Raw genomic sequence first — 13,609 nt, 5'->3', positions numbered from 1 at the left:
AAGTACTACACCATATAGGGAATAGGGTGCAATTTAAGACACCACCATGGTGAACTTGGGACTGCAGAGTACTGGAGACGGAGATAGCCTTGGGGGACCAAGGGCCGTACCCAGCACATGAGGGAGCTTCAATGTGAGCCCTGTTGTGTGTGTGTGTGTATGTGTACAGGAGCTTCTCCCTTGCTGTGAATGGGGCATCTTCAATGTGAGCACTGTGTTGTGCCTATGCATGAGTTTGTATGTAAACCGCTATCCGTGTGCACAATTATCGCATTCTGTGTGCGCCTCAGTGCTTCCTATCCTCGCGCCAACCGTCCACTGCAACAGACAGACCTATTGTACCCCGAACTATCAGCCCTCCCTACCCCCCATTTCTCCCCCTGAACCCCTAATCCACCCCTCCATTCCCCTCTCTCCCTCCTTGTATGTCCTGTGCCTCCCCCTCAGGCCATGCTTGACATCACAGGCAGCCCCCCACGCTACTCCCCCAGTCCTCCCTCCTGTTTGCCCTAACCTCGCTGTTGCTATATCTCATTTACATCTTTATGCCCGTCTGTCCGCTGACACGTGGCTTGTTCCTCCACGCCACAACATCAAAGTGCATGCGACTGTGGAAGCATCCAAAATGGCACCCTATGCTCTATATAGTGCGCTACTTGGGAATGGGCCCTGGTCAAAAGTAGTCCACTTCGTAGTGCCCAGTTCATCTCCCGCTCTGGTGTCTAGGGTTAGTATTATGAACCCTGTGCTCTTCTGACATCACTGTTGTTGATGTATTCCCACTGTTTCTGTAATGGATGCGTATTAATTAACCCTGGTCTGTAATAGCCTTGACCTCCCCTAGTCATCCAACATCTTTATAATTATAATTATAATAATTTATAATTATAAACTCAGCAAAAAAAACTCACTGTCAACTGCATTTATTTTCAGCAAACATAACATGTGTAAATATTTGTATGAACATAAGATTCAACAACAGACATCAACTGAACAAGTTCCACAGACATGTGACTGACAGAAGTTGAATAATGTGTCCCTGAACAGAGGGGGGAGGGGTCAAAATCAAAAGTAACAGTCAGTATCTGGTGTGGCCACCAGATTTGCCAATTCTTGCTGTGAGATGTTAACCCACTCTTCAACCAAGGCACCTGCAAGTTCCTGGAAATTTCTGGGGGGTAATTGCATTAGCCCTCACCCTCCGATCCAACAGGTCCCAGACGTGCTCAATGGGATTGAGATCCGGGCTCTTCGCTGGCCATGGCAGAACACTGACATTCCTGTCTTGCAGGAAATCACTCACAGAACGAGCAGTATGGCTGGTGGCATTGTCATGCTGGAGGGTCATGTCACAATGAGCCTGCAGGAAGGGTACCACATGAGGGAGGAGGCAGTCTTCCCTTTAACGCACAGCGTTGAGATTACCTGCAATGACAACAAACTCAGTGCGATGATGCTGTGACACACCGCCCCAGACCATGACGGACCCTCCACCTCCAAATCAATCCCGAGTACAGAGTACAAGGCCTCGGTGTAACACTCATTCCTTCGACGATAAACATGAATCCAACCATCACCCCTGGTGAGACAAAATCGTGACTCATCAGTGAAGATTACTTTTTGCCAGTCCTGTCTGGTCCAGCGACAGTGGGTTTGTGCCCATAGGCGACGTTGTGGCCGGTGATGTCTGGGGAGGACCTGCCTTACAACAGACCTACAAGCCCTCAATCCAGCCCCTCTCTGCCTATTACGGACAGTCTGAGGACTGATGTAGGGATTATGCGTTTCTGGTGTAACTCGGGCAGTTGTTGTTGCCATCCTGTACCTGGCCCGCAGGTGTGCTGTTTGTGTAACAGTATAATTTTACGTCCGTCCCCTCGCGCGAACCAGGGACCTTCTGCACACATCAACAACAGTCACCCACGAAGCATCGTTACCCATCGCTCCACAAAAGCTGCGGCCCTTGCAGAGCAAGGGGAACTACTACTTCAAGGTCTCAGAGCAAGTGACGTAACCGATTGAAACGCTACTTAGCGCACACCGCTAACTAAGCTAGCCGTTTCACATCCGTTACACTCACCCCCCCTTTTGACCTTCCTCCGCAGCAACCAGTAATCCGGGTCAACAGCATCAATGTAACAGTATAAATTTAAACCGTCCCCTCGCCCATACCCGGGCGCGAACCAGGGACCTTCTGCACACAACGACAACAGTCACCCTCGAAGCATTGTTACCCATCGCTCCACAAAAGCCGCGACCCTTGCAGAGCAAGGGGAACTACTACTTCAAGGTCTCAGAGCAAGTGACGTAACCGATTGAAACGCTACTTAGCGCACACCGCTGACAAAGCTAGCCGTTTCACATCCGTTACATTTGGATGTACCGATCCTCTGCAGTCCTCATGCCTCCTTGCAGCATGCATAAGGCATGTTCACGCAGATGAGCAGGGACCCTGGGCACCTTTCTTTTGGTGTTTTTCAGAGTCAGTAGACAGGCCTCTTTAGTGTCCTAAGTTTTCATAAAAGTAACCTTAATTGACTACTGTCTGTAAACTGTTAGTGTCTTAATGACCTTTCCAGTTCATTAATTGTTTATGGTTCCCTGAACAATCATGGGAAACAGTGTTTAAACCCTTTACAATGAAGATCTGTGAAGTTATTTGGATTTTTACAAATTATTTTTGAAAGACAGGGTCCTGAAAAGGGACGTTTCCTTTTTTGCTGAGTTTATATACATTCATTATATCGGTCCATGGCCCTGTACAGCAGATGTTATCTAGAATCAAGATGAATCTAATGAATAAGTTACTTTGATGATAAGCTTGAATGAAGACCAGTCACATTTGAGCTAATTAGCTAATATCATGTCATCCGGTGAAGCTCCCTCAGACTACCTAAGTTCCCTAAACGCAACCACATTTAGAAGAAGAATTGCTTCCTGAATTCCTAGTGTAGTAATAAGCGCCCTCCTGATAATCACGTTTCCATGAATACCAAGGGGAACATGGCTTTAAAATACACACTTCCACCATCCTCCCTCCAAAGGAATTGCAAAGCAATGCGATGTGACTAATCATTTATTCTGCAATGGTAGTGAGTGTATTGTCAGAGGGGGGCTAGGCCGATCTGACCCTGATCAGGTCTGTGATTCAATAAGATACAGATTAAAAGGATCACCAGCAATGCTGCGTTAATCTCAAATGGATTACAAACAGATTTAACACTGTACACCAACATAACCCCGGATGCCCTTGCATTTGCCTAGGCATTAACAGAAAATAAACACAAACGATACACGGTATGTCCATGGGATTGGTTTAAGCCTCACTTTCCCAAAGTAGACGAACCAACCAGATCCCCTTTTCTGGAGCACTGATGGAAACATATCTGGGACCAGTATAGGTAGTGTGGCGTCAAAAAGAAACCATCTCACCTATTACTATTACACCTGTGCCACTTTGGTACAATAGCCTCAGTACATTGTGTCACCAGTTGATTGTGTGTTCATTCAGCTCTATATTAACACCACATGAAACCTCCCTCTGGAGTTACAGAACAGGTCTGAATAGTTTGCCACACACACTGGAATGGGCCAGTAGAGAGTTGACGTTAATTATAATCCCAGAGAGAGTGAACTGAGGTGAATCATTCCTGTACATTACCAGACACCAGTGATCCTAGAAAACAAGTGTAACCAAGACAACAGCTCTGGTGAAATGGTTGCTCGGGCTTGATTATCATAATAAAGGGCAAGGCCCTGTTCACCTGACTAGGTGGAGAAATAGATGTGGGGGCGTGGCCAACAGGGGCGTGGCCAACAGCACCTTCTCCGACCAACATTTTTAGAGGCCCTCCCATGGCAGCAGAAACAAAATGTTGCCGTTTTAAAACAATTGTCTGCTATTCGCAATTCTAGACATTTTGCCATGGGGAAAAGGAAGCATTTTACAGTTTAATTAAGCTAGTTTCCTGCAATTCTACACATTTTGCCATGGCTTGTGTTGTGTTCTTATAATACATTTCATGAACGAAAGCTTGTCAAACATCTCATTACAAATCATGGGCATTATTATAGAGTTTGTCCCCCTTTTGGTGCTATAACAGCCTCCACTCTTCTGGGAAGGCTTTCCACTAGATGTTGGAACATTGCTGCGGGGACTTGCTTCCATTCAGCCACAAAAGCATTAGTGAAGTTGGGCAATGATGCTGGGCGATTAAGCCTGGCTTGCAGTCGATGTTCCAATTAATTCCAAAGCTGTTCAATGGCGTTAAGGTCAGGGCTCTGTGCAGGCCAGTCAAGTTATTCCACACCAACCTCGGCAAACCATTTATGTTTGGAACTCCCTTTGTGCACGGAGGCATTGTCATGCTAAAACAGGAAAGGGCATCGTATAGAATGTCATTGTATGCTGTAGCGTTATGGTTTCCCTTCACTGGAATTTAAGGGCCTATCCTGAACCATGAAAAACAGCCCCAGGCAATTCGTTATTCCTCCTCCAAACATGAGCTGGCACTATGCATTGTGGCAGGTAGCGTACTCCTGGCATCCGCCAAACCCAGATTGGTCCGTCGGACTGCCATCTGGTGAAGCGTGATTCATCACTCCATAGAATGCGTTTCCATAGAGTCCAATGGCGGCAAGCTTTACGCCACTCCAGCCAATGCTTGGCATTGTGCATGGTGATCTTAGGCTTGTGTGCGGCTGCTCGGCCATGGAAACCCCTTTCACGAAGCTCCCGACAAACAGTTATTATGCTGACGTTGCTTCCAGAGGCAGTTGGTAACTTGGTAGTAGGTGTTGCAACTGAGGACAGATTATTTTTTACATGCTACAACACTCTGTGGTCCCGTTCTGTGAGCTTGTGTGGCCTACCACTTCACGGCTGAGCCGTTGTTGCTCCTAGACGTTTCCAATTCACAATAACAGCACTTACAGTTGACCGGGGCAGCTCAAGCAGGGCAGATATTTGACAAACTGACTTGTTAGAAAGGTGGCATCCTATGATGATGCCACGTTGAGCTCATCAGTAAAGGCCACTCTACTGCCAATGTTTGTCGACAGAGATTGCATGACTGTGTGCTCAATTTGTATACATCTGTCAGCAAAAGATGTGGCTGAACTGTCCGGATCCACTACTTTGAAGTGGTGTCCACATACTTTTGTATATATAGTGTATCTGAGTGAGTCAAACATTATAACAAAATCAATTGGGGGCCCCATGCCAAGACATTTGGGGAATTTGAGAGGAAACACTGAAATGTTGTTTTTGTAATATTATCACCCCTCTAGTATGTGATGTCTCTGAAACAATACAGTTATACTGATCTGTAGCATCCTGTATCTGGGCAAATATTGGTTCTTTGTGAGTAACTTTAACTAGTTGCCATTCCATTTCCGCTTTATTCCGTGCTGTAATGTAAAGTGCTTCCAAAATAATATGAACAACAGACTAGAAGGGAGCTTGTAGTAGCTGCAGTAGGGCAGGATACTGGAGTTTTAGACTTGATATGTCAGGTCATGGAGTTGCTCCCAGTATCTCAGCGTCAGCAGGATAATGGAGTGGAACCTTCAGCACAGGGCAGGCCTCTGCTGATCGCTACAACCAACCACAGTGAGAGAGTCGGTGTGACGAACAGATTGCATCTCGGAGGTTTTGTCTGAGACAGACAGGCAGACAGACACAGACATCAGGACAGGTTTATGATATCCCTCCCTCCTACTACGGTCCTTATTGTGGCATTCAGCAGTTTTGTACAGCAGAAGCATGCCACAGCCGAGCCGGTGTAAAACACAAAGACTTAATCTGACAACATCACAAAGGCATATTAGTTTACCATTCATTCAGTTCACCTTAGCATGGATTGCCATAACAACAGCAAGTAGCAGGGATGATGAGAAAGAAGTGAGGTTTACACAGCTGTGTGTAAATGCCAACTGTCACTTTTACTGAGCTGTAATGTTCAAATGTCCCATACGTGTGTGTTAATCTAGTATAGTGTTTAATTTCAAAACAAGGTCATGTGGATGTGTGAAGATCAGATAATTGTTTTCTAGAGAGTTAGTGTTTCACTCTCTGTATGTTGAGTGCATTTCCTAGATAAGGTTAAAAGAAATGATTTGATTTCTCACTCAACACACCCTGTGCTGGTGAAATCTACCCAGCGCTTTCACTTGGTGGTGCATGTCTCTAGTCAGTTCTATTCTAGCGTTTATAATATTAACAATTATTAGCCTGAAATGCAAGGTAATTTATTGCTTGAAAAGTAGTCCCCAAAAAGACTGAATGCAGATGCTTGGGGCAGAATACTTCACTTTTTTTATAGTCAGCCATAATACCTCTTCCATAATAAAATGTTTGAGATCTTTCGCTCTCATCTTTTGGAGTAAAGCCAACCCAAGGGACACCCATTTCTGACTACAATATTCTAACGGCTGTAGCATGCCTTCTCACTAGCAAAAAGAATACATCTGAAGGACAAATAACCTGCGTTGTATAGGCTACAAAGAACTGGCTGAGGATTTACTTACGTAGGTTTTTGCCTGTTTCGGTTTGTGTGATGGCACTTAGCGCGGATTTCAGGCCAAAATGCTAATGCCTATGGATGCTACCTGTACAACAGGCTCTCGCGCTGCAGATGATGCTTCAGCTCCAGTATCTGTCACCAATTCAAATGTCAGTTCAATCCTATGTCTTGCAGTGCAATGTGATAGAAGAAGGCTATTCAAAACAATGGAGGCCGCGCAAGCGAAGAGGCTACAATGTGTCCTCTTATTTCTGTGCGTAAAACTGTAGGCTACAGAAAAATAACGGGGTTATTTCGGCTATTTTCTTTTTTGTTGCCTTCCCTTTCCATTTGAGGGGCTTATTCGCTTTCCGGAAATATAAAAATGAAGACCACTGTATTAATTCGACAAGAGAGAAATGAAGCAGTATCAGCACCGCTGTCGCAGAGTAACCTCTGATGAAGATTAAGGCTTCCTCAATGTAAAAATACACTGTGCTTTGTTTTGGAGCAGAAACGTAAACTTCGCTCGGTCCATCTACATGTATGACAAATATTTATGTGACACCTGAAATCATAACAAGAACAACAGTAAATAATGTCTACATACATTTATAAATAAAACAGCAATGCCCACCTGAATGTTCCCATAATCGAAGCGGCTCTTGCTCGTAGCTGCTATGTCATGCCGGCAACCACGAAACTAGCACAGAATAAAACCTTCACGATGTCGACTTCACCGCCTTATAAAAAATACAGTAAGAAATGTGACGCCGAAGCCATCGCTCGTGCTGCTGTTTATAAGAAAATGCGAAGTCGCGCGGCCGTCCGTCTTTCGGCGCTTCCTCAAGAAGACCTATAACTAGCTATAGGCGACAAATACTAGACAGGGAGCCGTCCACCCTTTCCCCCCTGTCCTCCCCAACGATGTTGTAATACAAATAAGGCAGACATTAAAATACCTTTAAACAGCAGCGTCAATCATTAATAGAAATCATAAACAGAATGGCGTGCTTCAGCGTTTCTAGACCATTTGCCGTGAGGTGGTGCACACACCAATCAGATTACAACACAGGCATGATTGGCATGTCTAAAGCCAATGAATTAGCACAATTAAGGTACCCTTTGAGGTGACACCGCAATGATCCACTCATGTCTATTCTTTATTCTGCGGGTAGGCGGGGCTTGCATACAGTGGCGTGCTTACTCTATTGTGCTTTAGAGATTTATTCCCTCTAAAAAATATATAAAATTGGGGAATTATTCAAATGTAACTCTTATTATGTCAATTGCAATTAGGTTAGGGCATTATTATAGCCTTTACTGGCTATAATGACTGGCACAGTGAACATACTCATAACAATGATACTGTAATAGACAGTAGACAGCAAATTGACCTTAAGAATCAAAAGCATGCAGGTGGGTCTGTAAACAAAACAATTCAAGAAGAAGATCAATATAGCTGCAAGTTGTGTTTATTGAATTAAATGGGGTGTAATAAAATGAGTTGTGAGTAGGGGGGGTTGTCTCCCTCCCTCTTCTGTTGGCTTTAAGAGTTTATTTAGAAAGTGGGTTGGGGGAGGTGGCAGCAGGTTTTCCCAAACTCGTCTTCTGCACAGTTACTTTTTGCATTTTTTTTTTGCAGGGGAAGCAAAATAGTTTTGCCAGGGCAGCTGTGATCCGCGGGAGGAGAGCCTGTTTTTTCTTAGGCTCATCTGCAACCACAGTACCTGAACAGGTGACAGAGAACAAGGCATGAAATCAGGGTCGTGTTCATTAGGGTACACAGTAGCAAAATATTTTTAATCGGAAAACAAAAACAAGCATTTGTTATTGGCAAGTTCAAGAAAGTTCCTCCCTGTTTTAGTCCGCTGTCTTCCATTTAGTGGCTAATGAATAAGACCCTGATAACTTCATCATAGTCTCCTGTCCTTACATTACAATACTGTGCTGAAGACAGATGCACATGTTGACTGACAGAAATGAGGACTTACTATCATTGCCAAGAGGAGACACCTTGTTCTTCTTCTGGTTCTTGTTATTTCCTCGCTTCTTATTTCCTGACTTCCTCACTTCTTTCTGCATAGCTTCTTCCTTCTCTTTTTTCTTAGTAGAGAGAGAAACAGATATGAGTCGATGCCTCACAATCAAACAGCCCAAATAACTAAAAGATCTACTGGTTCTTGGCTGTCTCACCTGTGTGGAGGTGAGGTCTTTGGAGAGGGCGCTGCTGATGGGCTTGGTGCTTTCAGAAAGGTAGCTAATTACCTGGGACTTTTCAGAGATGGCTGAGCTTACACTGGTCTTTTCCAAACCAGTGCTGTCATCAGCCATCTCCTCTAGGTCCTCTTCTAGGGTTTCCCTCCAAGCCAGGAGCTCCTCGGTGAGGGTGACGTCACTCCTTGAGGAGGTTGAGGAGTGTGACCTCCCACTACCACTGCTCCTCCTGGCTCCAAAATGGCCGTCGGATCTCCAGTCCTCGGAATAGTCATCTATGACTTGTGTGATGGTGTCCGCCATACACCTTATGGCTCCCTCGCTACCAGAGCGTGCGGCACGCAGTTGAGCCCGGTTGGAGTCCGAACGCAGGGACAATCTTTTAGCCGCAGTCTTCACAATGTCCTTCACCGCATCCTCACCACTGAATTGGATGCTCTCCTCCAGGCCAAAGACGACAGAGATGTCAGCATACTTCAGGGCATGCTGGACCAGCACAAAGAGATCCTTCATCAGCCTGAAGGGGTCATTGGCCCTCCTTGTCTGGGGGGACTCTGAGGCCTCCAGTCGGCACATGATGCCGTGGAGAATAAACTTCAGAGTCTGGGTGCTCATGACGGTGGCCCAAGGGAGTGCTGCGAAGGAGGATGTCCTCCTTGCCTGGTAGGAGGGAGGGAATCTTCCCCAGGGGGTCCTGTCTGTTCTTGGTGGGCATCAGGGAGCTGTCACTCATCTCGGAGACCTCAGCTTCCCCCACCTCTTCTTCCAGGGTCTGGGAAGGAGCTGCCCGTGCTGCATGGGTGGTCGTCACAGAGTCGTCCTTCATGGAGGTGCTGGGGACTACCTCTTCTTCATCCAGGCAGGGTCTGGGCAGAAAACCGTCCAGAGTCTGGGCAGGAGCTCCCCATGCTGCCTGGGTTGAGGTGGAGGGTTTAGGGTATGAGACAGTCATGACACTTACAACCACCTCCTCTTCGTCCTTGGGGGAAGATGAACACGGAGAGTCAGGGAACCTTTCCCTGGCACCGGAATCCAATCCTAAGAAAACACACTCATATTCTGAACTGGTTCAAAGCCACATCCATGTATAACACTATGCAGTATCTAGTGCATTTACTATAATGGTAATACACTGGTTATTACACAAGTTATTACATGGTTATTACTGGTCATATGGGCAAAAGAGGTTATAAGTGTACCTTTCTGGATGATGAGCCTGGCCTTGTAATCGTCGTTGCAGGTACTGTTCAGGATGTCTCCCACCCTGGTGGTCAGGACCTGGCAGACGGCCCCTAGTCAAATCAAAATGTATTTAATGCAGGGGTGTCAAACTCATTCCATGGAGGGCTAAGTGTCTGAGGGTATTCGTTTTTTCCTTTCAATTCAGACCTAGACAACCAGGTTAGAGGAGTTTCTTACTAATTAGTGACCTTAATTCATCAATCAAGGGTGGAGTGAAACCCTGCAGAAACACGGCCTTCTATAGAATGAGTTTGACATTTGATTTAAAGTAATTCTTCACACATAACATGTCTCAACACAGTATAGAAAAAATAGAAAAAAAGAGGAGAGAGAAAATGAAAATACCATTACTGACAATAAGAGAAAAGAAAGGGGAATGTGCGGGTGAAAAAGACGGTAACAACAACAACATAACTAACCTAGTGCCTCCTTGTTGTCATCAGAGAGGGAGCTGGAGGACTGGAGGGTCAGGAAGCTGCCCCTCTCTAACAGAGCGGCCCACCTCCCACGGGACTCTGCCCCCTCCTCCTCTCCAAGGTCACGTGACCAGGTGGAGTCGCTGTCCCACAACTCGTTCTCGCTGGATGTGGGGGTCTCCCCCCAGCCGTCCCTATACATCCAGTTGAAGTTGTCATTCCACATAATGTCTCTACCCGGTGGGGTGGTCGGCAGACCCAAGAAGTTCTCCAGCAGATTCTTAATGGCCCGTTGGATGAACATGTACAGCACATCTGTGAAAAATTAATCGGAGAGCCTACGGTTGGCAGCCAGGTCTTTCAGGATGGGCTCGGACCTGCTCTGGCGGGCCATTGGCCTCCTTCCCATACCGGTGTCCAGAAGCATCTGATACACCTTGCAGATGAGCTCCTTCCCAAAGTAGTGGACCTTCCCCTTGAAGATCCTGTTGACCAGCTTCCATGAGGACAGGATCTGCCCTAGGGGCTCCACTGGTGTGGTTAACTTCATGTCCATGATGTCATTTAGTGAAACATCATCCTCACTGCTGAACTCCTGGGCTAGTTCCCGGTCAGTGTCGGAGTGCGTCAGATGAAAAATAATTACTGGCTGTGACTCCTGCCTCTCTGTGGCCGGTGGTGGGAGCGGTGGTCTGCCTACTTCTTCTGCCGCCATGCCCAGACCGGGGAGTGCTGGCAGTCTGGGTCGTGTCTATCTCCCCAGCAGGGCTGCTGGTCTCCCCAACTACCCCTGGCCTCTTCCCAAGCAGGGCAAGGACAGGGAGGGACCCCTCGCTAAGGACTTTATGGACGTCGCTTTCCTTGGGCTTCCTCACTGACCCCAGTTCTCCCAAATCTGGCATATTGGACCTGCTCGATCCCTGCGATAAACCAGGGCATCTCCCATTCCGGCTGCTGTTGCCTCTTCCAGACCTCATGTGGTGGATCCGTCTGGCGGCCTCCTGGGCACTCTCACAGGCATCCCTGAACAACTCTGAGAAGATGCTGGAGAGCCTCTCTTCGGTCAGACTGATTTCTGGATGGGTGTTCTCCAGGTCATCCTCAACAGAAAAGAAGAGGTCCTCCTGGGCCCTTTTCAGGATGTTACTCACAGACAGATCTGCTACGCCCTGAAGCTCCTTGTCGGTCTCAGAAGGGGGAGTGGGCGGCTGTCCACCCAGGAGCCTTCCCTTCGGCTCAGAACTCCGCTGGTGGAACTCCCTGGAGATAATCTGGAGCTCACCTGACCCCCAGCGGGACGAGTTTGACGACTCTGGACTGGAGGTCCTGATCAGAACCATCACTGGGAGGAACACCTCATTGGAGACACACACCACCCACTCGATGATCTCGACCAGGTCACCTATTGTCACGTTCTTAGAGAGAGAAACAGAAAACAACAAAATGAGAGCTAGTAGTTTTTATGTTAAAATATAGTTTTTTCACATGGTCACTCCACCTTTGAAAGCAGAAGAAATGGGGGACATACTATATGTTTGAGGAAGTTCCTGATAAGCTTTCTCTTACTGGAAAACAAACAAACACCAGGAATCATTGGCAAACTCACTTGCTGTGAGATGTTAACCCACTCTCTCAAATTAAATAAGAAAATGTTATCCCACTTGCACCTGCAAGTTCTTGCACATTTCTGGGGGCATGGCCCTTGCCCTCACAATCCGATCCAACAGGTCCCAGACATACTCAATGGGATTGAAATCTACGCTGTCGCTGGCCATGGCAGAACACTGACATTCCTGTCTTGCAGGAAATCACGCACAGAACGAGCAGTATGACTGGTGGCATTGTCATGCTGGAGGGTCATGTCACGATGAGCCTGGAGGAAGGGTACCACATGAAGGAGGAGGCAGTCTTCCCTTTAACGCACAGCGTTGAGATTGCCTGCAATGACAACTAGCTCAGTCCGATGATGCTGTGACACACCGCCCCAGACCTTGACGGACCCTCCACCTCCAAATCGATCCCGCTCCAGAGTACAGGCCTCGGTGTAATGCTCATTCCTTTTGACGATAAACACAAATCCGACCATAACCCCTAGTGAGACAAAACCGCGACTTGTCAGTAAAGAGCACTTTTTGCCAGTCCTGTCTGGTCCAGCGACGGTTGGGTTTGTGCCTATAGGTGACGTTGTGCCCGGTGATGTCTGGGTGAGGAGCTGCCTTACAACAGGCCTACAAGCCCTCAGTCCAGTCTGTCTCAGCCTATTGCGGACAGTCTGAGCACTGATGGAGGGATTGTGCGTTCCTGGTGTAACTCGGGCAGTTGTTGTTGCCATCCTGTACTTGTCCTGCAGGTGTGATGCATGCCTTAGGCACGTTCATGCAGATGAGCAGGGACCCTGGGCATCTTTCTTTTGGTGTTTTTCAGAGTCAGTAGAAAGGCCTCTTAGTGTCCTAAGATTTCACAACTGTGACCTTAATTGCCTACCGTCTGTAAGCTGTTAGTGTCTTAACGACCGTTCCACAGGTGCATGTTCATAAATTGTTTACGGTTCATTGAACAAGCATGGGAAACAGTGTTAAAACCCTTCACAATGAAGATCTGTGAAGATATTTGGATTTTTACGAATTATCTTTAAAATACATGGTCCTGAAAAAGGGACGTTTCTTTTTTTGCTGAGTTTAGTAGGTGGTCCATGTGTCTTAATGGCTTTATTATCGTGTTGTAAACTGGTTTTCAACACGTCATATTACTAGATTGCAACCAACTGGTCTCCATTACAACCAGATGTTTTGCAACAGAACTATAAGAAGTTTTCTTACCTTTAGGGGGCTGTCAAGGGGGCAGTCTACCAGGGCTGGCAGCCTTAGTCCATCATGGTCAGTGATGCCTGTCTGGGGGACCTGCTCTCCAGCACTAGCTTGGAGGGTCCCAGCCTGGGGTATATGAACATAAGGAAATACATTTAACCTTAGCCCTCAATTAATTATGCCCACTTTTCCAACTATAAATCATATCAATCTGTTTTTACAGCATATAGGTTATACTACCAAGAAGATAGCCTCATTACATATCAAGAGGGATAGCCCCAGAATGAACAAACATTTTTGTATCACTTATGATACTTACTTTTGGAATATTTTTTCTCAACGGTTTATGATTTCTATCCATTGTGCTTTCAGGCACCCTTCAGATTGACGCTTTGGATAAAAGCGTCTGCTAAATGGCATATAT

General features: G+C 46.5%; 3 protein-coding genes across 5 annotated transcripts in view; all 3 read right to left on the bottom strand.

Moving 5' to 3' along the window:
- The window catches only part of LOC118364862 (EVI5-like protein), a 38,840-nt gene extending 31,304 nt beyond the window's left edge, over positions 1 to 7,536 (bottom strand). For all 3 annotated transcript variants that reach the window (XM_052490403.1, XM_052490402.1, XM_052490404.1), the window contains exon 1: positions 7,141 to 7,536. The gene's annotated coding sequence lies outside the window, so the exon portion shown is untranslated. The remainder of the gene's footprint in view (positions 1 to 7,140) is intronic.
- Positions 7,537 to 7,966: 430 nt separating this feature from the next.
- LOC127914441 (uncharacterized) lies at positions 7,967 to 9,233 on the bottom strand. Its single transcript, XM_052490426.1, has 2 exons — positions 8,498 to 9,233; positions 7,967 to 8,233 (listed from the first exon to the last, which is right to left on the bottom strand). The coding sequence occupies exons 1-2, from the start codon at positions 9,231 to 9,233 to the stop codon at positions 8,061 to 8,063; spliced, it is 909 nt and encodes a 302-aa protein (XP_052346386.1). The 3' UTR covers positions 7,967 to 8,060.
- On the bottom strand, positions 8,700 to 11,749 carry LOC127905981 (uncharacterized). The gene is made up of 3 exons (XM_052490428.1): positions 10,382 to 11,749; positions 9,920 to 10,012; positions 8,700 to 9,758 (listed from the first exon to the last, which is right to left on the bottom strand). The coding sequence occupies exons 1-3, from the start codon at positions 10,680 to 10,682 to the stop codon at positions 9,247 to 9,249; spliced, it is 906 nt and encodes a 301-aa protein (XP_052346388.1). The 5' UTR covers positions 10,683 to 11,749; the 3' UTR covers positions 8,700 to 9,246.
- Positions 11,750 to 13,609: the final 1,860 nt, after the last annotated feature.

This window comes from Oncorhynchus keta, chromosome 32 (genome assembly GCF_023373465.1).
Source record: "Oncorhynchus keta strain PuntledgeMale-10-30-2019 chromosome 32, Oket_V2, whole genome shotgun sequence".
NCBI classification, from domain to species: domain Eukaryota; kingdom Metazoa; phylum Chordata; class Actinopteri; order Salmoniformes; family Salmonidae; genus Oncorhynchus; species Oncorhynchus keta.
Note: the sequence above shows the minus strand (reverse complement) of the source record. Positions and strands in the feature narration are given on the sequence as shown.

Excerpts from the sequence above, each read along its gene's own strand:
- LOC127905981 (XM_052490428.1), bottom strand. The coding sequence starts at position 10,682 with ATGTTCATCCAACGGGCCATTAAGAATCTGCTGGAGAACTTCTTGGGT. Across the intron at positions 10,013-10,381 it reads TGACAACAAGGAGGCACTAG|GGGCCGTCTGCCAGGTCCTG; the intron begins GTTAGTTATGTT and ends TGATTTGACTAG. Across the intron at positions 9,759-9,919 it reads CAGGCTCATCATCCAGAAAG|GATTGGATTCCGGTGCCAGG; the intron begins GTACACTTATAA and ends GTGTTTTCTTAG.
- LOC127914441 (XM_052490426.1), bottom strand. The coding sequence starts at position 9,233 with ATGAAGGATCTCTTTGTGCTGGTCCAGCATGCCCTGAAGTATGCTGAC. Across the intron at positions 8,234-8,497 it reads GTCTCCTCTTGGCAATGATA|GTACTGTGGTTGCAGATGAG; the intron begins GTAAGTCCTCAT and ends TCACCTGTTCAG.